Raw genomic sequence first — 26556 nt, forward strand, 5'->3', positions numbered from 1 at the left:
CTGAGCCATGTCGCCCCAAGACCTACAAATTACTCCCAGTGCTGATTTCTGCACCCAAATCTGCAAAAACACCTCCTTTATATCCGCCAACACAAACATGCAACTCATTCAAAATGAGATTGTTCATAGAGTACACGACATGGGGGAAAGGATGTTTAACATGGAGACTTCCCCACCTGCACCAAGCTCGTCTGTTGGGACAGCCCGGTAACGGACACGATCGTGTCCGGCCGCAATGAAGGCTCCAGCGGGCCCCTGAACTCCCGGATCGCCGACGGGTCCTGGGAGGTCCCCGGCATCGTGAGCTTCTGGGTCACCCACAGGGTCAGCAACTAAGGAGAGAGACCTCGTAAGCTGTACGCCAGAACGCCACTGTCACCATCTCAGAAGAGTCCATCAATAAACTTACGTATGCTCAAATGACCAGAGGCAAGCTTTGTCAATTCAAGGATGCACAATTTAACAATTCAAGGATGTACACTGTATGTTGGCATCCAAAATAACCCCCCGAATGACACCGGTTTAATTGTGAAGCAGCACACAACATCAATTACAACACAATAACGCAACATAATGTTGAGAACCTTTTCCTCCCACTAAAGTGTGCCTACTGCTAAGTTTGCCTCAACGCTAAAGAATATCTTGCACCGTATCAAGTCTGGTCTTGAAAACCTCCAGTGTTTCTGCCTCCACTACATGTCCTGGTAAGCTATTCTACACGGTGACCACTCTCAGTGTGAAAAAAATACTTCCTAATAAATCCCTTTCTGTACTCCTTGCAGTATTTGAAAAGACAAAAAATAAATAAATTAAAAGATTTTAAGCATGCATTTTCTTTTGCATTCTGCGATCTGGATTTGATCCAGAAATCATTGCATTTGCTCATCCATGCTGTGAGTCTAATGCTGCTTGAGTCTTCGGTTGGCCTTTGCTCTGCTTATTTCTCTGTTTCCTGAGATTCTGCTGAAGGCACATGTACATAGACCTGTCTCAGAGGGATTGCATGCATCCAGACAATGCGTCCTTCTGGCTTGACCAGTTCCTTTTGCATATGAATGACCAGTCCACCTGAAAATGTGTTCAGCAGTATTGAAGCAGTGTTATTGAACCTGTGTTCTTTGAATTATCGTATGAGGACAATCATGGACTTTAGCTGAATTGTTTAATTCCAGCTTCAATATGTCTAAAATAATCCATTATGGAAATGAAAATAATAGAGACAAAAACAATTAAGAACGAAACCAAACATTGGTCAAATGGCAGAAATGAGTCAGTGACACAAATATGCATTACATTACATGAATGGCATTTGGCAGACGGCCTTATCCAGAGTGACGTACAGTTGACTAGACTAAGCAGGAGACAATCCTCACCTGGATCAATGCAAGGTTAAGGACCTTGCTCAAGAACCCACTATAAACATTTCTATTTTTGAAAGCATTCTTACGTGACAGCATTTTTTTTGTACTTTTGCACAGTACTCTATATGGGTACTGTACTCTACTGGGCGGCCTGTAGCGTTGTGGTTAAGGTAAATGACTGGGACTCGCAAGGTCGGTGGTTTAATCCCTGGTGTGGCCACAAGAAGATCTGGACAGCAGCAAAATGTGCAATAGAGCTGGTTATGTGCAACAAATCTTGTTGGTTCTGTAATGTATATTTTGATTGGTTCAAAGAGGATATAAATTTACAGGAACATACATAAAAGTCACATCATGAATCTATTAAAATGCATCTTTAAAAAAAATGCATTAAAGATGTTTCTTCAGTAGAGCAGGTGTGTACGGTTTGTAAACTATCTGTTTTTTAATTTTTATGTTTTAATATATTATTATTTTGTATTCATTTTTATATTATTTTATATCTATGTGAAATAAATGAAATTCACAAAAGCAAAATATGTTTCTCATCATTGTTTTATACCAAAGACTATAATTTAGCCACATTTTAGACGTGACTTGTATGCAAATGTTCCTGTAAATTGAAGTCATGCGAAGGCATTGCAGTATCAACTTTTTGTACAAAAGTAGGCCTATTATACCTTTACTTACTGTACTTTCATTTTCACTGGAAACCTTTTGGTCATTTTCAGCCCAGACCCTAGTGGAATCACTTTTTAGAATTCCTCCTCTGTTCATACCAAAATCAACATTAAATCATCTTCCCCCACTAATATCAGACCTGATCAACATCACAACTAGAAAAAAACTACTATCCAAAATCTACAAGATCATTTCCATGTCTGATTTAAAAAGACCTACAAAATCTGCAAAAACACCTCCTTTATATCCACCAACACAAACAAGCAACTCATTCAATATGAGATTGTTCATTGAGTACACTACACGGGCGAAAGCATGTTTAAAATGGAGACTTCCCCTGGGGTGTCTTGGTGGCGCAGCCTGTAGAGCACTGACCTCATACTCTTTGAGAGCCACGACGTCAACGGTTCAAATCTGACAATCTGTCGCATGTCTTTTCCTCTCTCTCGCCCCCATTCTTCCTGTCTCTATATACTGTCCAAATAAAGCTGTACAAAGCCTAAAAAATATCTTTAAAAAATGGAGACTTCCCCACCTGCACCAAACTCGTCTGGTGGGACGTGATCGTGTCCGGGTGCAATGAAGGCTCCAGAGGGCACCTGATCTCCTGGATTGCCGACTCCATCTGAGGAGAGTCCGTCAATAAACTTACGCATGCTCACATGACCTACAGCATTTTTTCACACCTGCCTAAAACTTTTGCACAGTACTGTATGTAACTGGGGACATACTCTATTTAACTGCCTGCTGAAAGTAGAAAGGGTAGAAATGAATCCCATAAATGCCTGGATGATTGTTTGTAATTGTCATTTATTAAATGATTTGTAATAAAAATTTAAAAAAATTAAATAAAAAAGGGTTTTATAGGCTCTGAGACTTGTCCACACTGCACCCAAAACACCATGGACAGCTATATGCATACCACATGGGAGTGAACACCAATTAAACAATTCTGGCGGGACATCACAGACAACCTCTCCCTTCTTTTGGGCTGCCACATCCCACTCTCTCCTCCACTCTGCTTACTTGGAGACATATCCAAAATAAACTGAAACAACAGATCCAGCAGAATACTCTCCAGCCCTAATCATCGCCAAGAAAACTATGCTTATGAATTGGAAATCGAGGAACAATCAATATTACACTTTGGAAAAATCTACTTCTAAAATATGTATCAATGGGAAAACTATCTGCCTCAATTAAAAAACAGACCGCTGACTTTGAAATAATCTGGAATGCATTTATGGATGCCCTAATTCATAACCAATTTCACACATTACAGTTTAACTTTTTAATTTTTTCATGTTTTTTTTTTCCTGTCCGTCATCCGTAATAAACATGCACACCGTTATTCACACAGTGCTGTCATTATCTTTTTTATTATTGAATTTCCTTGTTCTGTTTTTTTGCCCTCTCTCTCTGGTTGGTTGCTGGTTTGTTTTATTTTGTTTGTTTGGTTCTTTTCTGCTTTGGATTTGAGCGTTTGATTATTTTGTGACTCTGTATTGCACTTTATTGCACAATAAAATTCTCATTATCAAGGTGTTTCTGCCCGCAGAACTACTGCTCACTGGATGTTTTTTGGTTTTCAAAACATTCTCTGCAAACCCTAGAGACCGCTGTGCGTGACAATCCCAGGAGCTAAGTAGTTTCTGAGAGATACTCAAACCACCTTGTCAAGCACCAACAATCAGCCCACGATCAAAGTCACTTTTGACCATGACTGCATGCTTGTATACATTCGGTTGCTGCCACATGATTGGCTGCTTAAATATTTGCATTCTCAAGCTGATGTCTACCTAATAAAGTGCTCACTCAGTATATATTTTCCTTATATTGACGAATGGCAGTTACAGTCTCCAAAGGCAGACAGTCTCTTTGGTCATTTTCTGCCCAGACCCTACTTTGGCATTATGTAACTTATGTGATCCTTTTGAGTTAATTTCCTTGTGGCTGTTCTACAAATATCTTTAAAAAAGTCTTAAAAGTTTGGAAGTAACAGACCAAGTGGTGCTGTTGTAGTAAACCATCAAATATAGAATAATTGGAAAGTGGCATGATGTAGCATTTCTAAATGACCATAACTTTTTTTCAATTTGACAGAAAATTGTGTCACTGTCCAAGTTTTCAGGTTGTTCCTTGTTTTAATGCCAAATAAATGATGCTCCAAAATCAGTGACCTCTTTTGTCTAGAATAACACATCCAATGAGGTTTAGCATGTTTTCTGTTGAATATATAAAGAACATTTGCACAAAGTTTGAGCAAAGTGGAGTGGTCACCTCCCACACCTCTGGTTAAATTTACATGGAATGACCCTGCTCCCAAAGTACTAGGATAGGTTAAATGCAGTGAAGAAATTACCCACAGGGTTCAATAAAATTATACTTTACCTCTGTTTTTTTCTGTTTGATGTTTTTTCCAGATCCAGATCCCGATCCAGATCCCGATCCCGATCCCGATCCCGATCCCGATCACGACAATTACAACAATGATCCAAGATGGTAACTGGTTCCCTCCTGCATGTTAAAACATAGAAGGTATACATTATATGCTGTATATCATGTTATGACAAAGAATATACTGTATATATGCTCACAATAATTTAATTCTTTATTTCTTTGTACAAACACCCCTGGAAAAGGTTAGAGAACACATTTGGATGGATTTTTGACCATTCCTCCATGCAGAAATGTTCTGAATCATTGTGAAATTGGCCGTCGCAACTTACAACTGATTATGATAGAACTGGTAAAAAAATATTAAAAATGTCTAAATCCCCAATGCACAGCTCATCACTGTTAACCATATGCTGATTATAAAAAAGTTATATTAAAAAATACATAAAAAATGGAAACTGGGCATGCTATTCGAATGTTTTAGAACTATTAATTGAAGTTATTCTTGTAGACTAGCAGACAAGAGCAGTGTCTCTTACTTGTCTCAAGAGTGACATCAGTGTGAACCAGATGTTGGAATTGGAAGGCTGAAAATTCACAGGTGTAGGTTTCTGTCTGTGCTGAATTTTCCAAGTTCTGGAGCCAAAGGGTCCCATTTCCTGAGAGAACCTGGTCACGGTCCACTCTTGCCTGGTTCTTCCAGGGGTTGGAGATATGTAGGGTTAGGCTGTTGAACGTGAGGATAACCTCCGGTTTGGTTGCTTTTGGTTTTGTGATGATCCATTTGAGGGTGAAATTAGATGGCTTGAAGGTTCCCGGAACAAGGCAGGGAATGGTTAGGTTTCCTCCATTTACACTGTCAAATTCTAAAATAATTGAAATGCACATTGAAGGTTAAATGCATCATCTGTCAGCATAGATTGTGATTATATTAGGTGTTAAAAATAAGACATTATTGTTTCTGCTACCTGCAACTTAATATAAAGTAGAATAAAAGCGTTTCAGCGCAGAATAAATAATATTTATGTGTTGAATCAAAGCTTAACCTTGCTGTCTCATTGATGTCTTCCACTTCTGCATCCCATCAGCGGAGGTTACAGAGCAGATGTAGGCGTAGTCTGAAACATTCCCCATGAAGCTTACTTTGCTCTGTACTGAATACAGACCGTTGGGATCTTGGGTGGTTTGGGTTGAGTTGTTTAACATATCTGACTGTGTGGGTGGGTCAGTGGTCCAGGACACGTTAGGAGCTGGGAAGATGCCCTGGGATGAACAGATGACTTCCTCATCGATTTTCTCAATGTTCACTGATCGGATGGGTGCTGCAGGGCAGTGTTAAAATGTGAATTTAAGCTATGAAATGCTAGAAAAAATGCAAAACAGTTTAACACACACTGGTATATAGGTGTATTTCTTTTTTCATCTGGTACAGTGTATTTCAGCCCTTGAAACATGCAGTTCATGCTGGAAATCCAACCAATTTGTCAGAATTAAATCAGTTCTGCAAATACTTTTTTCTCGACAGTGATGTGAAAGATGGATATCAAATTATAGTTTTGTTTTGAAATATTTTGCTTATGCAGATGTCTCTGAAATCATGTTCCAAAATATCTATTACTAATATTGATATATTAGACCAAATTAAGTTGGCTCATACTTGAAATTCCAAGAGCAATACATGTATTATACTGGTGATTTAAATATATGCTGTATCGACTGTATGTAGCAGGCAACCTATTATAAGTTGAAGCATGAGTGTGACACTGTCCATGGAAACTTCATTTCAATCATGTGATCAACATTAGTTGCACAAGATTGTTTTTGGTATCAAATGGTTGTGAAACAAATACACAATAGAAAATTACACAGACAGTACAGACCGTGTACTTTCATGTCGACCCATGACTCCTGGGCTCCCTGTGTGGTACTGGGGTGGCAAGAATATTGGCCACTGTCCTGGATGTTACAATTTTGCAGCAATAGGGAAGCATTTCCATGTTTTATCTGGTCCTTGAACAGAGATGTTCTCCCTTCAAAATGCTTGTCCTGCTTCTCAAGATCGTCTGCATCATGGTAGTAGGAGTGGACTATGAAGTTATTTCTGTTCCAGTGAATGACCTCATCGCTGCTTGCTTTGAAAGTGCATGGCAAAACACAGTCCTCAGAGAATGTACAGGTCACACTGGTGCCTGGAATGGAAAGCAACAGATAGATTTTAGAATTGAGAAACCATGCATTTTACAATTAATATCAATTTCTATATTAAAAAATCTTAAAGCAGGCATCAGTTTGTAGTAGTTGCGCACGGAGGACCGGGGTTGAATTCCCGGTTTTTCCAAAGTCTGGCCTGCTCACATGGAGCGGCATAATTGGCTCGCCACAACGAGGGCGTCGGAGGAATCGTGGTATCGCGGCAGGGACAATGTGGCTTTGAGAAGCCGTGTCGTTCTCAGGATCGCAGATCCATACAGGTCGCCGAGAAACGGGGTGTAGATGGTGTATCCCTAGGTAACAGAATACTCTGAAGTTACAGAATACTGTGTGATGACTTAGTTCAGTTACTACAACCGGGGAATTAAATTACATAAAATAACTTGCCAGATGATTCTTTAACGTAATTGTAAATAACCCAAATATGTTTTGCATGAGTACATTTGTTGATGCTGTTTTAATATCTAATTTACGTTTTAAGCTTATACTGCTTTCTTTTTCAGAGTATAAGGGCTTTTATTTTGTAACGAGTCTCGCGTGACAGAAAACGGGAATTGCGCAATACACGGAAGGAGTCGCGCAATAATGGGGAAAAGGCGGAGAGACTTTGTTGTAAACAAACGCGCATGGTTTTTCGCTCTCCCTTTGAGTGAAATGTTGGGTTATTAGCACCCCCCGAAGAGGCACAAAGTTAGTATCAATTGTAATAGTGTGATAGTGATATGTGTGCTTGGTGCCATAAATGAGTTTTTTTATCGTAAGGACTCAATTGCTCAAGGTTTTGCTCAGGCAAAGTTAGTTAAAGCTTCATAAGAGCTAATGTTACGGTAGTTCACGTATTGACACGTAACAGAAAGCTAACGGTGTTTTTTTTTTTTTTTTTGTACTACTAGCTCTTACGTTGATTTTGGGATTTTCAATAAATCTAAGATCATCTGTTAAAGTGTCGGACCATCTTTCGGTGGGGCTGCTACAGTAATTATACATTTAAATATTAGGCCCACATTAATGATGTAGCCTATAGGCTGTTAGTCCTCATTTACAGTCGAACACATTGAAGGCTATTACAGACCGCTATTGTGGTACTGTTGTCAGCTGTTGCCTAACGACCGAAAACATGCACACGAAACAGGGCAATTGAACCAATGGGGTGATGAGAACATATTTGATAACTAAATTCCACTGGCTTGGAAATTAAATTACATTTACAATTACATTTCATCAAACAAATACAATTTTAATGGATTGAAATGAGGCTATATTAAACCAATTATAGAAACTAACACATTAATACAACTGTGTATAGGCTATCCCCCTTTACATGACATACATTAGCACATTGGCTTCTGTGGTCCAGTGGTAAGGGGTCTGATTTCTACCGCGCAGGATAAGATGCGTTTAAAAGCTAAGATTCTCGCCGAGCCAATGGCCACACTCACATTTTTTCTAATAAAGAAAGCCATTCCTTTATGTATTTAACAAAGTGTGGGGTTACAATGATACCAAAAATATCTACCTCTACTTTCGTCTCTTAACATTTACTGACAACATCGTAAAGCCAATCCTTCCTTTGAAAAGATTATCCTCGTAACTTTCTGTCGACGCGGTTCTAAGCTGGAGACACTATTGAAAATGTGAACAGTTCAGCTACAAAGAGTCTCCCATTTTCGGTCAAGAAATGAGTTTGAAGAGAGAGGAATGTTTCATGTGTATGTAACCCACTAACCCAATGACAGAATTAAGTAAGGGTGAAGGTATCTGCATGGTTGTCTTTCTGGTGTTGCTGAAAATACGTTTGCATGGTTATATAATTGTGACCGCTATGTGGAGAGACTAGATCAGCCAATAAATAGACAAAGTTACGAAGACAGTAGTACATTAATAAATACAAATACTGCAAAATATATGAGAAAACATTAACCAAATTACAGAGTCTTAAAAGTCATACCTGGCAACAAAAAGTACATGCTGTATGCACACAGGAGTCTGGCTGCAGTTGCTCCCAGATTCTTAGTTTCCCTTGCTTATGAGCCCAAACCAGAGAGTCATAAAAGGCAAAAAAGTAATCCAAAAGCCATAATTTGTGGTTTGGAGCCACGTTCCCACGCACCCTCCTGCACATGTGGTAGGAGGCGTGACTGGGGGCAGGTTCCCACACAGATGTTTATTAAGCCCTAGGTACGCTGCTGTGGAAATGAGAACATTGCACCAGTCACACTGAAACAATCAGAATGACACCAAACATGAATATGTTCTGATCGTGGATTGTCATGAAACATCTTATACCATATATGCAATTTTGGTAACTCAATCCTGAAAGAAATGTGAGAGGTGGAGGTGATGCAGGGGGGTTCAGGAAGACCCAGTGTGAGTTTTTCTCCCGAGCGTTCCTGCACAGTATAGGTGCCCAGAAGGTGGGGGCTAATGTATGCAACTGGGGGGGGGTTATAAACTTTATAAACTTTATAAACTTTATGACACTGAAGGAACAGTGGCAGATGGGAATTGATGGGATGTTGTAAACTTTACTAGAGGAATGCAACGTCACCCGGTCACAAGGTGCAAGTATTGAAGTTTATTACAGTGAGCCTGCCTGTATAAACAAATATTCATTGTGTGCGTCACACTTATATATTCATATAGTATAGTATACAGTATAGTAGTATACAGTCACCTTTGGAACAGCCAATTCCTTTGTTTTTTTGCAATAGACTATATTTGAATTTGAGTATATTTGGGTTTGAGATAAAAAGATGAACATGAGACAAAAGTTCAGAAATTACACCTAGAGGTGTTAAACTAGAACATAGCACCTTTGGGATCAGACCACCTAATTTTTGGGTGAGCAAAAGTATTGGAACAGAGGGTATTTCAGTAAATTAAAGTAAATAATGCTTAATATTTGGTAGCATATCACTTGTTTGCAATAACTGCATTAAGCATGCAACCCATTGACATCACCAAACTGTTGCATTCTTATTTTGTGATGCTTTTCTAGGTTTTTTAGTTTTTGTTTGTTCCATTGCTTGTGCAATGGCTCTGATCGATATCCTCTTTTCTATGCTTCAAAATGACTTGCATTTCTTTCAAAGACAGCTCTCTGGTCTTCATGTTAGTTTATCTTTTCTAACACAAATGCAGTCTTCTCAGGCAAAACCCAAGGCTACCAAAAGTAGAAATTCAGAACTATGTATTGTTGTCCAATCAATGTAACAGGACACATCTGGGCAACAAGAAACACCTGTCAGTCACATGTTCCAATACTTTTGCTTACCAGGAAATTGGGTGGTCTGATGCAAAAGGTGATATGTTCTAAGTTATTCATCAAATCTAGATTAAAATACCGGGAAACAAAATCTGAAATTCACATCTGTCATCTGAAACTGAATTGTCTTCAGTTTAGAGCAAAAACAAAGGAATTGACCTTGCTGTTCCAATACTTTTGGAGGGAAGTATGTATACATAGTTTACATAGTTTGTGATGTGTCAACACCTGGAGTAAGAAAAATATGAATAAAAAGCCTTGGAACACAATATGCATTGGTTGTGTGTTATAAAATAAGATAAGATTCACTTACATTATGTAGATTTTTGGGTATTTTGTTGCAGTTCACACACACACATAATACAATGAAACGATTGCTGTTCTGCTCAGTAGAAAATTAACCATGGTTTCATGGTGAAGGCAAAGGCAGACAGAGTTAAAAACTAAGCCAATCAGTCAAAATATGCTGAAGGTTAAAGTCTGTACCAGTCTCTTTTTTGTATTTATTTATTTTATTCTGTTTGAGCGGTTGAGGTGCAGTTCTTCACCCAATGATACAGCAGCTGTGTTCTTCCTAGCCACACGCCTGAAAGTCATTGTTACTTGTCTGTACCAGCTGCAATTCCAACTTGTACTACAGAGCATAGCGTGGGTATAAGACATACCTGTAGGTTCAGTGAAGGGCAGTCTCCAGACCCAAAACAAAATCATTGCTGTTGCCTGTGTCCATGCCATAGCACTGGAACTCCACTAAATATGCTGACAGGTTTGACGTGCAGGTAGGCTATTCTTTGACTGACCTGTTGCCTCGGAAAGTGTATATATGTTTGCACTGCATTTATTGACTGGTCAAATTATATTTGTCTCCAACATGTTCCTGCTGAGTGGCAGGATGATGTAAGCTGACCACACCCACAGAAACACTGACAAAATCTGTAATGCAATTGCAAATTAGCAGAATAGTTATAGAAACAAAATGCTATTTTGAAGTTGCAGGTTGAGCTTCTGATTTTGAATTTGTTATTGAATAGAACAATGACACCTGATTCTGTTGGAGACGCTGCCCAGTTGTTGAGGGAATTTCAGATTCATCTTTGGAATGATTTTGTTCAAGATGGACCCGGGAAGAAATACAAAAGTGGCTGATAGAGGGTGATAGAGGAGTATGAATTTGTGGTGTCAGCTTGGAGCAGTGGTTCCCAATTTCGCTCCCAGGGCCTCTCTGTGTAAGCTGGTTTTTGTTCCAACCACAAATGCAATCCCAGAATTGTAACAAACTGATTAATTAGGTTATTATTTACCCTATTAAGCCACATTATGTGAGAAATAGTTGTGTATCCCTTGGTCACATCTTGCTTATTGTGATATACTGCATAAGAAGTGATAACAAAACTGTTCACAGGCTAGTGTGATGACGTGGTATATTTTCTCCAAGCACGTCTTTTTCTTTTGATCGCTTTTCGCTTCTGTAAAGGGCTCGCGTCCTTGGCCAATAGACATTCTCTCCCCACCCGCTGTCTCCTAGCACTCATGTTCTACCCTCCTTGACTGGCAAAAAAAGTGTCGTAATTTCTACATGGTGAAAACATAATGCACAAAAATTCCCTTTAATAAAAATGGTGAAAGTGAAAGTAAAGTGAAAATGTGCAAATGTTCAATTGTGGAGTATAGAGCCAAATCCAGAAAAAAAAACCATTATACCAAATATTAGGGAACTCACTGTACACATTTCAACAGGAAAGAATGATTCACAGCTCACAGTCACAGCAGTTGCTGCTACTTGTGTATACTTAATGTGTATGAGCGTTAGGGTGCACCGAGGGTGGAGGAGAAGAAGGTCGAGGGACTGCGGTGATGAGGTGCTGAAGGTGTATTTTATTTACAGGTGCGATGGCGGCGGTGCAGAAATACTTTCAGTGACAACAACAACGAAAAAAGAATAACAAACTAATAAGAAAAACTGTACAACAGAAACAAAATAAAATGCAGTGTACTTGGCTATGCCTGAAAAGCAGGCCCACGGCAAAGCGACTCCAACTCAACAAAATTGAATCCACCAACTCAACTTTCCGGAGCTCTAAATGCCCCGAGCTATATGGGCATAGCCCGTCCCACCTGGCACCTTCCAAGAAAAAAAAATCAGTTATCAAAATAAAACAGAAAATGATCAAACAGAACATAACAAACATGGCCATGGCCAAATAATAAACAACTAAACACAAGAAGAACAAAGGTTTTACTGAACAGAAATTAAAACAATAATACTCGTACTGTAAAAATCCCCCTTTACACCAACAAACAGGTGGTAGCTGCCGCTAACCACCTTCCAGGAATCCCACCAGATTCCCTCCACTTCGTGTTTGGTAGTAGCTACCTGGGTCGGTTTGACGGAAAACGCAACTTAATTCGTCGCATTTCTTCCAAGTTTTAAACGGTAAAACCCTCAATAAACATTTTTAAATGCACTCGCTGTTCGTAGTTTTTTCCACTACCGTTACAGATGCCGGCAAAAATGTAAAGAGTTTTGTGTTGCGTGTCTGTACTGGTGTAAGTCTCGTCGCGGCGCTAGTCCGTGACAATTCGTTTTTTGTTCTGTGTTCATTTGCAGTTACAGTAGTCGGTAGCAGTCTATCTGGCCAGCCATTGTTCACCAGTAAGTTTCTACCAGTAATTTGCATGAGGGCTACAGGCTAGTTAGAAAATGAGCATACGGCTGGCGATTGCAGCCAGCTTCTGCAGTATGCTTTTCAATGCTTTTACTGCTTTCCTCTTAATAAACCAGCGCAGTGGCTCAAATGCAAGATCAGTCTGGTCTGTCCCGCACTGAAATCGGTACTGTATTTCCTGATAAAGAGTCGGTAGTTATGTATGTATGTACACATGGTCTGAAATGAATGCGTGCTGTTGTATGACCTGTTGTCATCAATGGCATAGTTGGAGATAAAAGAGATTTCTCTTTTGGCAAAATCTCGACGTTCTGTCCTCATAGTTCTGCGGTCAGTTGGTCTTATTGCTCATCATGGGCAACATTTCTGTGCCGTTCTCTCTGGTCCCGCTTTCTAGTGAATCTACAGTGTACACAAAAACATTAGACTCGGTGAGTGAAGTATAATCCAAATGATACAATCATTACCTCAAATTACCTGGCCTGGGGCGTCCCACTTTGTGTAGGTTCGGTCTGATTAGGCCCTGCTATGTACACTATTTACAGAGCAGAGATGGTGTAAAATACCAGGCTTTTCATCATCTTGTGAACTGGGACTGTTCAAAATTCATACTGCGGCGATAGAGTGGCTAAAGAAAAAATGTTGTGGTCATTACCAAAAGGTAATAATATTCGACCAAGGAGATGGTAAGATTCCAATCAAAATGAAACTTTATAAAATGTGTAATAGACCTACGTATGTACAAAAAAATCTAGTTGATCAATCCCATAAATGCCTGGATGATTGTTTTTAATTGTCATTTATTAAATGATTTGTAATAAAAATAATAAAAATAAAAAGGGGTTTTATAGGCTCTGAGACTTGTCCACACTGCACCCAAAACACCATGGACTTGGGAGTGAACACAAATTAAACAATTCTGGCGGGACATCACAGACAACCTCTCCCTTCTTTTGGGCTGCCACATCCCACTCTCCCCTCCACTCTGCTTACTTGGAGACATATCCAAAATAAACTTAAACAACAGATCCAGCAGGATGCTCTCCAGCCCTAATCATCGGCAAGAAAACTATGCTTATGAATTGGAAATCGAGGAACAATCAATATTACACTTTGGAAAAATCTACTTCTAAAATACATATCAATGGGAAAACTATCTGCCTCAATTAAAAAACAGACTGCTGACTTTGAAATAATCTGGAATGCATTTATGGATGCCCTAATTCATAACCAATTTCACACATTACAGATTAACTTTTTCATGTTTATTTTTTATTTTTATCGATATATATATATATATATATATATATATATATATATATATATATATATATATATATATATATATATATATATATATATATTTTTTTTTTGCCTGTCCGCCATCCGTAATAAACATGCACACCGTTATTCACACAGTGCTATCGTTATCTTTTTTATTATTGAATTTTGTTGTTCTTTATTCTTTTTTTTGCCCTCTCTCTCTGGTTGGTTGCTGGTTTGTTTTATTTTGTTTGTTTGGTTCTTTTCTGCTTTAGATTTGAGCGTTTGATTATTTTGTGACTCTGTATTGCACTTTATTGCACAATAAAATTCTCATTATCAAGGTGTTTCTGCCCGCAGAACTACTGCTCACTGGATGTTTTTTGGTTTTCAAAACATTCTCTGCAAACTCTAGAGACTGCTGTGCATGAAAATCCCAGGAGCTAAGTAATTTCTGAGAGATACTCAGAAGCACCAACAATCAGTCCACGATCAAAGTCACTTTTGACCATGACTGCATGCTTGTATACATTCGGTTGCTGCCACATGATTGGCTGCTTAAATATTTGCATTCTCAAGCTGATGTCTACCTAATAAAGTGCTCACTCAGTATATATTTTCCTTATATAGACGAATGGCAGTTACAGTCTCCAAAGGCAGACAGTCTCTTTGGTCATTTTCTGCCCAGACCCTACTTTGGCATTATGTAACTTATATGATCCTTTTGAGTTAATTTCCTTGTGGCTGTTCTACAAATATCTTTAAAAAAGTAACAGACCAAGTGGTGCTGTTGTAGTAAACCATCAAATATAGAATAATTGGAAAGTGGCATGATGTAGCATTTCTAAATGACCATAACTTTTTTTCAATTTGACAGAAAATTGTGTCACTGTCCAAGTTTTCAGGTTGTTCCTTGTTTTAATGCCAAATAAATGATGCTCCAAAATCAGTGACCTCTTTTGTCTAGAATAACACATCCAATGAGGTTTAGCATGTTCTCTCTTGAATATATAAAGAACATTTGCACAAGTTTGAGCAAAGTGGAGTGGTCACCTCCCACACCTGTGGTTAAATGTACACGGAATGACCATGCTCCGAAAGTACTAGGATAGGTTAAATGCGGGAAGAAATTACTCACAGGGTTCAATAAAATTATACTTTACCTCTGTTTTTTTCTGTTTGATGTTTTTTCCAGATCCAGATCCAGATCCCGATCCCGATCCCGATCACGATCACGATCACGATCACAATCACGACAATTACAGCAATGATCCAAGATGGTAACTGGTTCCCTCCTGCATGTTAAAACATAGAAGGTATACATTATATGCTGTATATCATGTTATGACAAAGAATATACTGTATATATGCTCACAATAATTTAATTCTTTATTTCTTTGTACAAACACCCCTGGAAAAGGTTAGAGAACACATTTGGATGGATTTTTGACCATTCCTCCATGCAGAAATGTTCTGAATCATTGTGAAATTGGCCATCGCAACTTACAACTGATTATGATAGAACTGGTAAAAAAATATTAAAAATGTCTAAATCCCCAATGCACAGCTCATCACTGTTAACCATATGCTGATTATAAAAAAGTTATATAAAAAAAGACATAAAAAACGGAACTGGGCATGCTATTCAAATCTTTTAGAACTATTAATTGAAGTTTTTCTATTCCTGTAGACTATCAGACAAGAGCAGTGTCTCTTACTTGTCTCAAGAGTGACATCAGTGTGAACCAGATGTTGGATTGGGAAGGCTGACAATTCACAGGTGTAGGTTTCTGTCTGTGCTGAATTTTCCAAGTTCTGGAGCCAAAGGGTCCCATTTCCTGAGAGAACCTGGTCACGGTCCACACTTGCCTGGTTCTTCCAGGGGTTGGAGATATTTAGGGTTGGGTTGTTGAACGTGAGGATAACCTCCGGTTTGGTTGCTTTGGGTTTTGTGATGGTCCATTTGAGGGTAAAATTAGATGGCTTGATGGTTCCCGGAACAAGGCAGGGAATGGTTAGGTTTCCTCCATTTACGCTGTCGATTTCTAAAATAATTGCATGTTGAAGGTTAAATGCATCATCTGTCAGCAAAGATTGTGATTATATTATGTGTTAAAAATAAGACATTATTTAAAAGCGTTTCAGCGCAGAATAAATAATATTGATGTGTTGAATCAAAGCTTAACCTTGCTGTCTCATTGATGTCTTCCACGTCATCCCATCAGCAGGGGTTACAGAGCAGATGTAGGCGTAGTCTGAAACATTCCCCATGAACCTTACTTTGCTCTTTACTGAATACAGACCGTTGTGATCTTGGGTGGTTTGGGTTGAGTTGTTTAACATATCTGACTGTGTGGGTGGGTCAGTGGTCCAGGACACATGAGGAGCTGGGTAGATGCCCTGGGATGAACAAATGACTTCCGCATAGATTTTCTCAATTTTCACTGATCGGATGGGTGCTGCAGGGCAGTGGGATTTCATATGTGTTAAAATGTGAATTTAACCTATGGAATGCTAGCAAAAATGCAAAACAGTTTAACACACACTGATATATACAGTAGGTGTATTTCTTTAATCTGGTACAGTACATTTCAGGACCTGAAACATGCAGTTCATGCTGGAACTCCAACCAATTTGTCAGAATTAAATCAGTTCTGCAAATCAGTTTCTGTAAAAGATGGATATCAAACGATAGTTTTGTTTTGAAATATTTTGCTGATGCAGCAAATCATGTTCCAAAATATGTTGTCACGTTTCAGGTCTGTCTCGCCATGTTTTATGTTTATTCATGTTGTCTTAGTCACGTAGTGTCTTATCATGTATTATGTTAGTCTAGGTTCGTCATGTTGTTTAGTTTATTTCTTGTTACGATTTATTTTCTCGTCATGTCTAGTTATGTTTCGTTACGATTATATTACCTTGTTATGTTGAATGGTTGTCGTCTTAGTTTCGTTTTGTATTATGTTTTGATTTATGTTTATTGTTACGTTAACTGGTCGTTGTTTATGCATACACTTTTACATGTCTTTCCGCAAACCTTGCGTTCCGCCTTTTCTCTCTCGCTCCTTCTGTCATTCACTCCCTAATTATTTCCATTTGTCTATTTACTAAAACGACTAACGCTAGATCAGGATTGGGTAGAAACTAACAAGACTAATCATGTGTTCATGTTACCTTACGTTTCTCGTGCATGTCATTTACTAATTTACTAATGCTAGGGCAGGATAGGTTTATTACTAACGATTACTAATCTCCTTGTTAAACTTGTCATCCATCGCACCTGTTTTCCATTTCCTTGCTACGCTCTAACTAATTGTCTACACCTGTCTACACCCGCATTTATAGCCCAGTCGCGCAACTGTTCTTCGCGAAATTACTAGTCTAGTCTTACTACGCAGCGCTTGACCATTATTTTCTGATTGATTCACGTTAAGATCCAAGCCTGTTTTACCGACCATCGTTATTGATTTCTGTTTCGTTGACCATTGTTTGTTTTTGACCACGTCCTCGCCTACCGTCTTTGTACTTTTGCCTCGCTGATTGTTTTATGGTTTCGACTTCCGCATCGCCCTCGACTACGACTCTGCCTGCCGTCCGCCTGTACATCTGCCCCGCTGACAGCTCTCCTGCTACCGGACCTCCCTGCACGTTTACCGACTACGAGTTTGCCTCTTCCCAAATATTTGTTTAATATTTGTTTGGCTGGATCTACGTGTATGGACATTGCTTGTTTTGACCACGCTCCTGGGATTCGTCCCGAATAAAGCCCTGACGGGACTTTATCTAACCTTTGTTTCTGAGTCGTGCATTTTGGGTCCAACCCCCACGCACCCGTCTCATATGTATTACTAATATTGATATAGTAAACCAAATTAAGTTGGCTCATACTTGAAATTCCAAGAGCAATACATGTGTTATATTGATGATTTAGATATATACTGTATCTACTGTATGTAGCAGGCAACCTATTATAAGCATGAGGGTGACACTGTCCATGGAAAGACACCATGGAAACTTCATTTCAGTCATGTGATCAAAATTCGTTGAACATGATTGTTTTTGGTATCAAATGGTTGTGAGACAAATACACAATAGAAAATTACACAGACAGTACTGAGGTGTAAATAACGTGCTACAGACCGTGCACTTTCATGTTGACCCATGACTGCTGGGCTTCCTGTTTGGTACTGGGGTGGCAAGAATATTGGCCACTGTCCTTGATGTTACAATTTCGCAGTAGCAGTGAAGCATTTCCATTTTTTATCTGGTCCTTGAACAGAGATGTTCTCCCTTTGAAATGTTGGTCCTGCTTCTCAAGATAGTCTGCAGCATAGTAGTAGGAGTGGACTTTGAGTTCATTTCTGTTCCAGTGAATGGCCTCTTCACTGCTTGCTTTGAAACGGCATGGCAAAACACAGTCCTCAGAGAATGTACAGGTCAGATTGATGGCTGGAATGGAAAACAATCAAGTTACAGATAGAATGTAAATTTCTATATGGAAAATTCCGCCTGTTGACCTGTGTTGGCACAAGTAACGAACCTTGATACAGGCATCAGTTTGTTGCAGTTGAACACAGAGGACCGGGGTTCGATTCCCGGTCCTGCCAAAGCTGAGTTTGGTCGGCTCACATGGAGCAGCATGATTGGCTCGCCACTCTGAGGGTGGGGGGAGGACTCAGCAAGGGGGGTTAGTGAGATCATCGTATACAACAGCCCGCCAGGGGGGTTAGTGAGTTTGGCACATACAACAACCCGCCGGGGGGGTTAGTGAGTTTGGCACATACAATATCACCCCAGGGGGTTAGTGAGTCTGGCACATACAACATCTCCCCAGGGGGTTAGTGAGTTTGGCACATACAATATCACCCCGGGGGGTTAGTGAGTCTGGCACATACAACAGCACCCCGGGGGGGTTAGTGAGTCTGGCACATACAACAGCACCCCGGGGGGGGTTAGTGACATTGGCACACACAGCAGCACCCCGGGGGGGTTAGTGAGTCTGGCACATACAATATCACCCCAGGGGGTTAGTGAGTCTGGCACATACAATATCACCCTGGGGGGGTTAGTGAGATCGGCACATACAACAGCACCCCGGGGGGGTTAGTGACATTGGCACACACAACAGCACCCCGGGGGGGTTAGTGAGTCTGGCACATACAATATCACCCCAGGGGGTTAGTGAGTCTGGCACATACAACATCTCCCCAGGGGGTTAGTGAGTTTGGCACATACAATATCACCCCGGGGGGGTTAGTGAGATCGGCACATACAACAGCACCCCGGGGGGGTTAGTGAGTCTGGCACATACAAGATCACCCCAGGGGGTTAGTGAGTTTGGCACATACAATATCACCCTGGGGGATTAGTGAGATCATGGCTCAGGCAGTAAGAGCAGTCGTCTGGCAGATGGAGGGTTGCCGGTTTGATCCCCCGCCTGGGCTGTGTCGAAGTGTCCCTGAGCAAGACACCTAACCCCCAAATGCTCCTGACGAGCTGGTTCGGGCCTTGCATGGCAGCCAATCGCTGTCAGTGTATGAGTGTGTGTATGAATGGAGAGGCATCAATTGTACAGCGCTTTGGATAAAGGCGGGCGGGCGGGGTTAGTGAGATCAGTGCATTATTGTTTCTGTAGAAAATAACACATTTGAGACTTCCAAACATTAATTTTCCCAAAAAATATATATTATACATTTTCATTAAATAAAGTAACATAAGATAAAAACTTGATCGAGGCTGTCTAGGAGGACCTTTTTTGGATCGGCTTTCAGTAATCAGGTAGGATTAAATCTCAAAATTGGGTATGTTAAAACTAGAAGCTGTGGTCCTGATTAGAAGTTGGGAAAAGGATTTTCTAATCCAATCCTATGTAGAATCTAGATCAAATGTTGTTTTTGGGTATTTCAAAATATTGGTGGAGACCAACATGTTCGCCCTTAATGAAAGAGTTTGTCTGAATTAAATAATATTTTGACATATATAGACATATCCAAAGGCTGCAAATCTAGATTCTGTAATTCTGATCTTGTAGTATCAGGATCAGAATGATCTTATCTAAACATTCCCAGAAACCCAGGATAAACAACAAGATCAATTTGATCTTGGATAGCATAAAATAAAAGGGATTTTAAAATCCAGATAATTCTGACCTAGCATTACATTTGTTTTTAATACTGGGCCCTCCTGGAGAGTCAGAAGCAAACAACAACTTGGAATGGTTTTTGAATATGTTTGTAACAACCTACCAGATTTTCTTAGACAACAATATACAGGACAGTGTACCTTGTACAATTGATGCAGTTTTAAAGGTTAAGGGTGGTCAAAACAAATATTGTTTTAAGGGTTAAGGGTGGTCAAAACTGTTCATTGCTCTTTATAGTACATTTTTCCATATTTAGAAATCATTCATTTTATTATATTTGCAAGCATCTTCACTTTTTTCACATCTAAAACATTTGCACAGTACTGTACATGTGACAGTATTTATTTTATGTACTGTATACTAATGTATATTGAATACAAATACATTTTGGTAAACTGCTAAGAAAGACAAAATATTGAAAATGAACAGAAATGATTACAAACAGGAATCTTAGTGTTGTCAATGTTAAACAATTATTTGTCTTTGGTTGTGACGCATTTATGCTGGCATTTTCAGAATGCGGATATACAGGTAAAGCTACTTATGAGAAATGTTTAACCTTTTTACACATCTCCTAATGAAACGTTATAAAGTATTAGTTTCTTAACACATTTTTGACCTGTAAAATGCGATTAAAAGCTCATATTCTTGCCAAGCCAATGGTCGCACTCTCACATTTTTTCAAATAAAGGTCTGGCTTTCTTTATTAGCAAAAATGTTTAAATAGGGTTGGGGTTTACAATAATACCAAAAAGACCTAAATATCTACCACTGCTTCCATCTCTACATTACTGACAACATCATAAAGCCAATCTGACACCTCTGACACATCGTAACTTTCTGTCAACACTCTAATCGCGCTTCTGAACCAATCCAAGCTGGACATCCACTATTGACAATGAGGGCAATTCAGCTGCAAAAAGTCTCCCATTTTCTGTCAAGAAAGGAGTTTGAGGAGAGAGGAACGTTTTATGTGTATGTAAGACCGCCACTAAACCAATGACAGAATTCGGTAAGGGTGAAGGTATCTGTGTGGTTGTCCTTCTGGTGTTGCATTGCATGGTTAAACTTGACCGCTATGTGGAGAGACTAGATAGTCAATCAATAAACCAAGTTACAAAGACAGTAGTAACATGAATCAATAAAAGTATGTGCTTCCTAGGACTGAAAGCTACAAGCCTGAAAATCATTATTACTTGTCTGTACCAGCTGCAATTCCAACTTGTACTACTGAGCATAGCATGGGTATAAGACATACCTGTAGGTTCAGTGAAGGGCAGTCTCCAGACCCAAAACAAAATCATTGCTGTTGCCTGTGTCCATGCCATAGCACTGGAACTCCACTAAATATGCTGACAGGTTTGACGTGCAGGTAGGCTATGCTTTGACCTGCTTAATACAATGACTTGTATGAAGTGTTGTTGCCTAGAAAAGTTTACCAATGTTTGTCCTGCACTTAATGACTAATGAAATATTTGAGCTGCCGTAAGCTGCCAAAACCACACCCAGAAAAACACTGACAAATTTTTGAATGCGATTGCCACAAATATTATATTGAAATAAAACTATATTGAAGTTCAACACCCTAAAAAATGTATCTTAATAGTGCTAATTGAAGTCGCAAACTGTGCTTCTGATTTTGAATAGGTTATTGAATACATTACATTACATTACATTATTGGCATTTGGCAGACGCTCTTATCCAGAGCGACGTACAACAAAGTGCATACCCATAACCAGGGATAAGTTCGCTGAAAGACCCTAGAGGTAAGTACAATTTCAACTGCTACCTGTACAACAAAGATAAGGACAAGGGCCATTATTTTTTTTTTTTATTTTTTTATTTTTTTTTTTTTGAACAAACAAACAAAGAGCAAAAGTCACCAAAGTTAACTATCCGAACACTGCTTACCTAGCCAACTAAAATACTGATACACAAGTCACAGAGACAACAATTAAGGTTCACAGGGAGGTAGGGAGGGATGGGGAGAGGTGCTGTTTGAAGAGGTGTGTCTTCAGCTTGCGCTTGAAGGTGGGGAGGGATTCTATAGTTCTGACCTCAACGGGGAGTTCGTTCCACCACCGTGGAGCCAGAACAGACAGTAGTCGTGAGCGTGAGGTGGAGGTTCTGAGAGGGGGAGGTGCCAAGCGGCCTGTGGAGGCTGAACGAAGAGGTCTGGCAGGGGTGTAGGGTCTGATGATTTTTTGCAGATAAGCTGGGGAAGACCCTTTAACTGCTTGGAAGGCTAGCACCAATGTTTTGAATTTGATGCGAGCCATGACAGGCAGCCAGTGGAGGGAAGTAAGCAGGGGGGTGACGTGTGAGTATTTGGGAAGGTTGAAGACCAGACGAGCTGCTGCATTCTGGATGAGTTGGAGGGGTCTGATGGCAGACGCTGGGAGGCCAGCCAAGAGGGAATTGCAGTAGTCCAGGCGGGACAGAACCATCGCTTGGACCAGGAGCTGGGTCGAGTAGGGGGTGAGAAAGGGGCGGATTCTCCGTATGTTGTATAGGAAGAACCTGCAAGACCGGGTCACCGCCGCAATGTTCTCGGAAAGGGACAGTCTGCTGTCCATCACCACGCCGAGGTTCCTTGCACTGGGTGACGGCGTGAGTGTGGTATCCCCGAGGGAAATGGAGAGATCCAGATGGGGAGAGGGATTAGCAGGGATGAATATCATTTCAGTTTTACCTGGGTTGAGCTTTAGATGGTGGTTGTCCATCCAGCTCTGGATGTCCCTCAGGCAAGCAGAGATACGGGCTGAAACCTGCGTATCAGACGGCGGGAACGAGACGAAGAGTTGGGTATCGTCCGCATAGCAGTGGTAGGATAGCCCATGTGCAGTGATCACAGGGCCAAGGGAGCGAGTGTAGAGAGAAAAAAGAAGCGGGCCAAGGACTGAGCCCTGGGGAACTCCTGTGGCGAGGGGCCGAGGTGTCGATACCGAACCAGCCCAGGCAACCTGGAAGGAGCGACCAGAGAGGTAGGACTCAATCCAGTCCAGGGCTGTGCCACAGATGCCCGTTGCTGACAGGGCAGACAGGAGGATGGAGTGATCCACAGTGTCGAAGGCAGCAGAGAGATCTAGAAGAATGAGGACAGAGGAGAGGGAGGCTGCTCGTGCGGCATGAAGTGACTCACTGACGGAGAGGAGCGCAGTCTCTGTCGAGTGGCCCGATCTGAAGCCAGACTGATGGGGGTCTAGCAGGTTGTTGTTAGAAAAGAAGGAAGAAAGTTGAGTAGAAGCGGCTCGTTCTATAGTTTTAGAAAGGAAAGGAAGAAGAGATACCGGGCGGTAGTTCTGGATGATGGAGGGATCCAGGGTAGGCTTTTTTAGCAGCGGAGTGATGTGGGCCCTCTTGGAGGATGCCGGAAAACAGCCGGAAGACAGGGAGGAGTTGACAAGGGAGGTGACAAATGGGAGAATGTCAGGTGTGATAGTTTGGAGAAGAGAAGAGGGGATAGGGTCAAGGGCACAGGTTGTAGGGCGGTGGGAGAGCAGGAGTTGAGAAACATCAGAGTCTGTAAGGGGGGAGAAAGTGGAAAAGGAAGGGATGGGCCTAGAGGGGGGGAAGGGCACAGTGAGGGGGGCGGCGGTTGTAAAGGATCTGCGGATGACTGCGACCTTCTCATCGAAGAAATCAGCAAAGTCATCAGCAGCGACGGAGGACTGAGGAGGAGGAGGCGGTGCGTTGAGGAGAGAGGAGAAAATGGAGAAAAGTTTCCGGGGGTTAGAAGCAGAGTTCTGAATTTGCGTTTGATAGTATTTTGCTTTGGCGGCAGTGACATCGGAAGAGAATGCCGCCAGGAGAGACTGGTAAGTCATGAGGTCGGAAGCGTCTCTGGATTTCCCCCACTTCCTCTCCGCTGCGCGGAGGCTGGCCCTGGAGGTACGGAGGGTGTCAGATATCCAAGGACTGGGAGGGGATGTGCGAGGTGGCTTTGAGACAGGGGGACAGAGAGAGTCAAAGGCGGAGGAGAGAGATGAAAGGAGGGTGGCAGATGCAGAGTCAGCGGGGAGTTTGGAGAAGGATTCAAGAGGGGGGAGTGAGGCGGTGACGGTGCTGGCAAAGGAAGAGGGTGAGAGGGAGCGGAGGTTACGGCGGGCTGAGGAAGTGTGGGAGGGAGGAGGGGGAGGAGGATGGGGAGGAAGAGGGAGGGAGAATGAGATGAAGTGGTGATCAGATGTATGCAGAGGGGTAACCGTGAAATCGGAGCATGAGCAGTTCCTTACAAAGACAAGGTCTAGGACATTGCCCGCCTTGTGGGTTGGAGGAGAGTGTTGCAGGGAGAGGCCGAAGGAGTGGATTAGCGGTAGGAAGGCAGCAGACTGGGAGGCTTCTAGGTGGATGTTGAAGTCTCCAAGGAGAATCAGAGGGGTGCCATCCTCAGGGAAGGAGCTGAGAAGGGTGTCTAGCTCATCAAGGAAGTTTCCCAGGGGCCCTGGAGGACGGTAGATAACTGCAATGAAAAGGTTAGTAGGGTAGGATACTGCAACAGAATAGAACAATGACACCTGATTCTGTTGGAGACCTGGCAGGTGCTGAGGGAGTTTCAGTTTCATCTGTGGAATGATTTTGTTGAAGATGGACCCGGGAAGAAATACAAAAGTGGGTGATAGAGAAAGACTGTGACAGAGGGCTCTGTCCCAGGCCGTGAGCGGCACTAGAATGCTTTAACTCGACAAACGCACACTGTTTTCGGTTTTCCCTAATTTACAGTTTTCCCGTTTACAATAACGCAATTTTATCGGGGGGTGCACACCCAAAGTTAGTTGCTGGTTTCCCTAGTTCAAACACACAAACATATCCACACCAAATACACCCCTAACAGTTTGCACACACACACACACACACACAATAAATGTCTGTTAAATGTAAATTATTCTGCACCAAAAGGGAATTTTAACCTAACCATTTGAAGGGTTAAACAATTTATATATGGAATATGTGTTTTACCATTACCACTGCAGGTATACTGGGTTATATGCTGAGGGTAATGGTTGGTATGTTTTTGGGAACGGTGTTATGATATAAAAAAGAAGTGCATGATATAATAGATGTAAACCTTTGTCAGTGTTGTACAGAATATACTATTTTATTACAATATGCAGTACAGAGTGAATCTATATCATGTAAACCTACATGCAACTTCAGTCCATACATCTGCATGCAGCATATGCCATGGAAGTATAGCTTTACAAAATTCCCTCAAATCACCCTTTTGACTGCTTTAGACTGATAAAATGCTGAAACTCTGTAATTGAGTGCAATGGGTTGGCCATGGTAGTCATGATGAAGAGATAGAATACCACGAAGAAGGTATCTAAGAGGGAGAATGTATGTGTCAAGAGGAACACACGTCTTTCGCTGTGCATGATAGGAGCTTCATGGACTAAAGCATGCCATTTCATTTCAACGTTATGTATATACTGCCCCCTGCTGGAAAACATGCAGAGTGTAATTAACCAGACATTTTGTCATAATAACAAAGGTAAAATCTAGCTATTGGAACACATTACATTTTCGTGCCTGTTGCCTAAAAAGCTTACTGGGGCAATGACTCAACCTAACATAAAGATGAAATCAGAAGTCAAGGTAAGGATTTGGTGTTATAGGTCTCAAAAGGTTAAGAGTTTGTTTCACTTTGGTTGTGACACATGACTACTTGCATTCTCACAGTGTGGATACTCAAGATTTCCTTTCTGACCCTTGGACTTTGCACAAGAATAAGCCCTTGTGTGAAACTCAAAAAATGTTTGCCAGACTATTACACGCCTTTCAATACAGACCACATTAAACTTTTTAAACAAATATTTCCAAATCAGTGCAGTAATATTCTCATATTTGTAGCATATTTAAAAACTAGACACATACAGTAGAACCGATCCCCTGAACACATACACATTCGCTGGAGAACTATATTTAGAATCTGAAAGGAGTAGGTCCAACGCTGTCATAATCACCAACAATTTTTAAAAACCGAGGCAACCTGAATTCATACAGTATCCTGGGTACCAAATCCCCCATTGACATCGCTGAGAAACAGAACCTCTCCTCCTAAGGCAGAGGTGTCCAATCTTATCCAAAAGGGCCGGCATGGGTGCAGGTTTATGCTGTAACACACCTGATTATACTAATGAACTAATCGTGGTCTTTAATCAAGACCCTGATGAGTAGAATCAACTGTCTTGTGCTAAAACAACAACCTGCACACACACCGGCCCTTTCTGGATAAGATTGGACACCCCTGTCCGAAGGTAAATCATTGGCTTGTGATTTCAGTGTGACTAAAGTTACTAGTTCACAGGTAGTAACTGTGTTACTAAGTAGCAATAAAATAATACAAGTATTTTTCTGAATTAAACAGCAGGACTAGAAGACACAATCCTCAAAATCATTGTGACATGTTCTTCCCAGCTGAAAGTCCAAGTTGTACTATAGAGCTTACCGTCGGTGTAAGACATACCTGTAAGTTCAGCAAATGGCAGTGTCCAGACACAAAACAAAATCGCTGCTGCTCCCCATGCCATGGCACTCTACTAAACTACTTTGAGAGGTTTGGACTT

At 40.9% G+C, this 26556-nt stretch overlaps 1 protein-coding gene across 1 annotated transcript; it reads right to left on the reverse strand.

The window, feature by feature from the left end:
* Window positions 1-155: 155 nt before the first annotated feature.
* LOC133132488 (V-set domain-containing T-cell activation inhibitor 1-like) lies at window positions 156-26556 on the reverse strand. Its single transcript, XM_061247944.1, has 7 exons — window positions 26457-26556; window positions 6320-6628; window positions 5486-5761; window positions 4434-4559; window positions 2578-2667; window positions 2418-2425; window positions 156-332 (listed from the first exon to the last, which is right to left on the reverse strand). Exons 1-7 carry the CDS (start codon window positions 26518-26520, stop codon window positions 156-158), a joined length of 1050 nt encoding a protein of 349 aa, XP_061103928.1. The 5' UTR covers window positions 26521-26556.

Source organism: Conger conger, chromosome 7, assembly GCF_963514075.1.
Source record: "Conger conger chromosome 7, fConCon1.1, whole genome shotgun sequence".
NCBI classification, from domain to species: domain Eukaryota; kingdom Metazoa; phylum Chordata; class Actinopteri; order Anguilliformes; family Congridae; genus Conger; species Conger conger.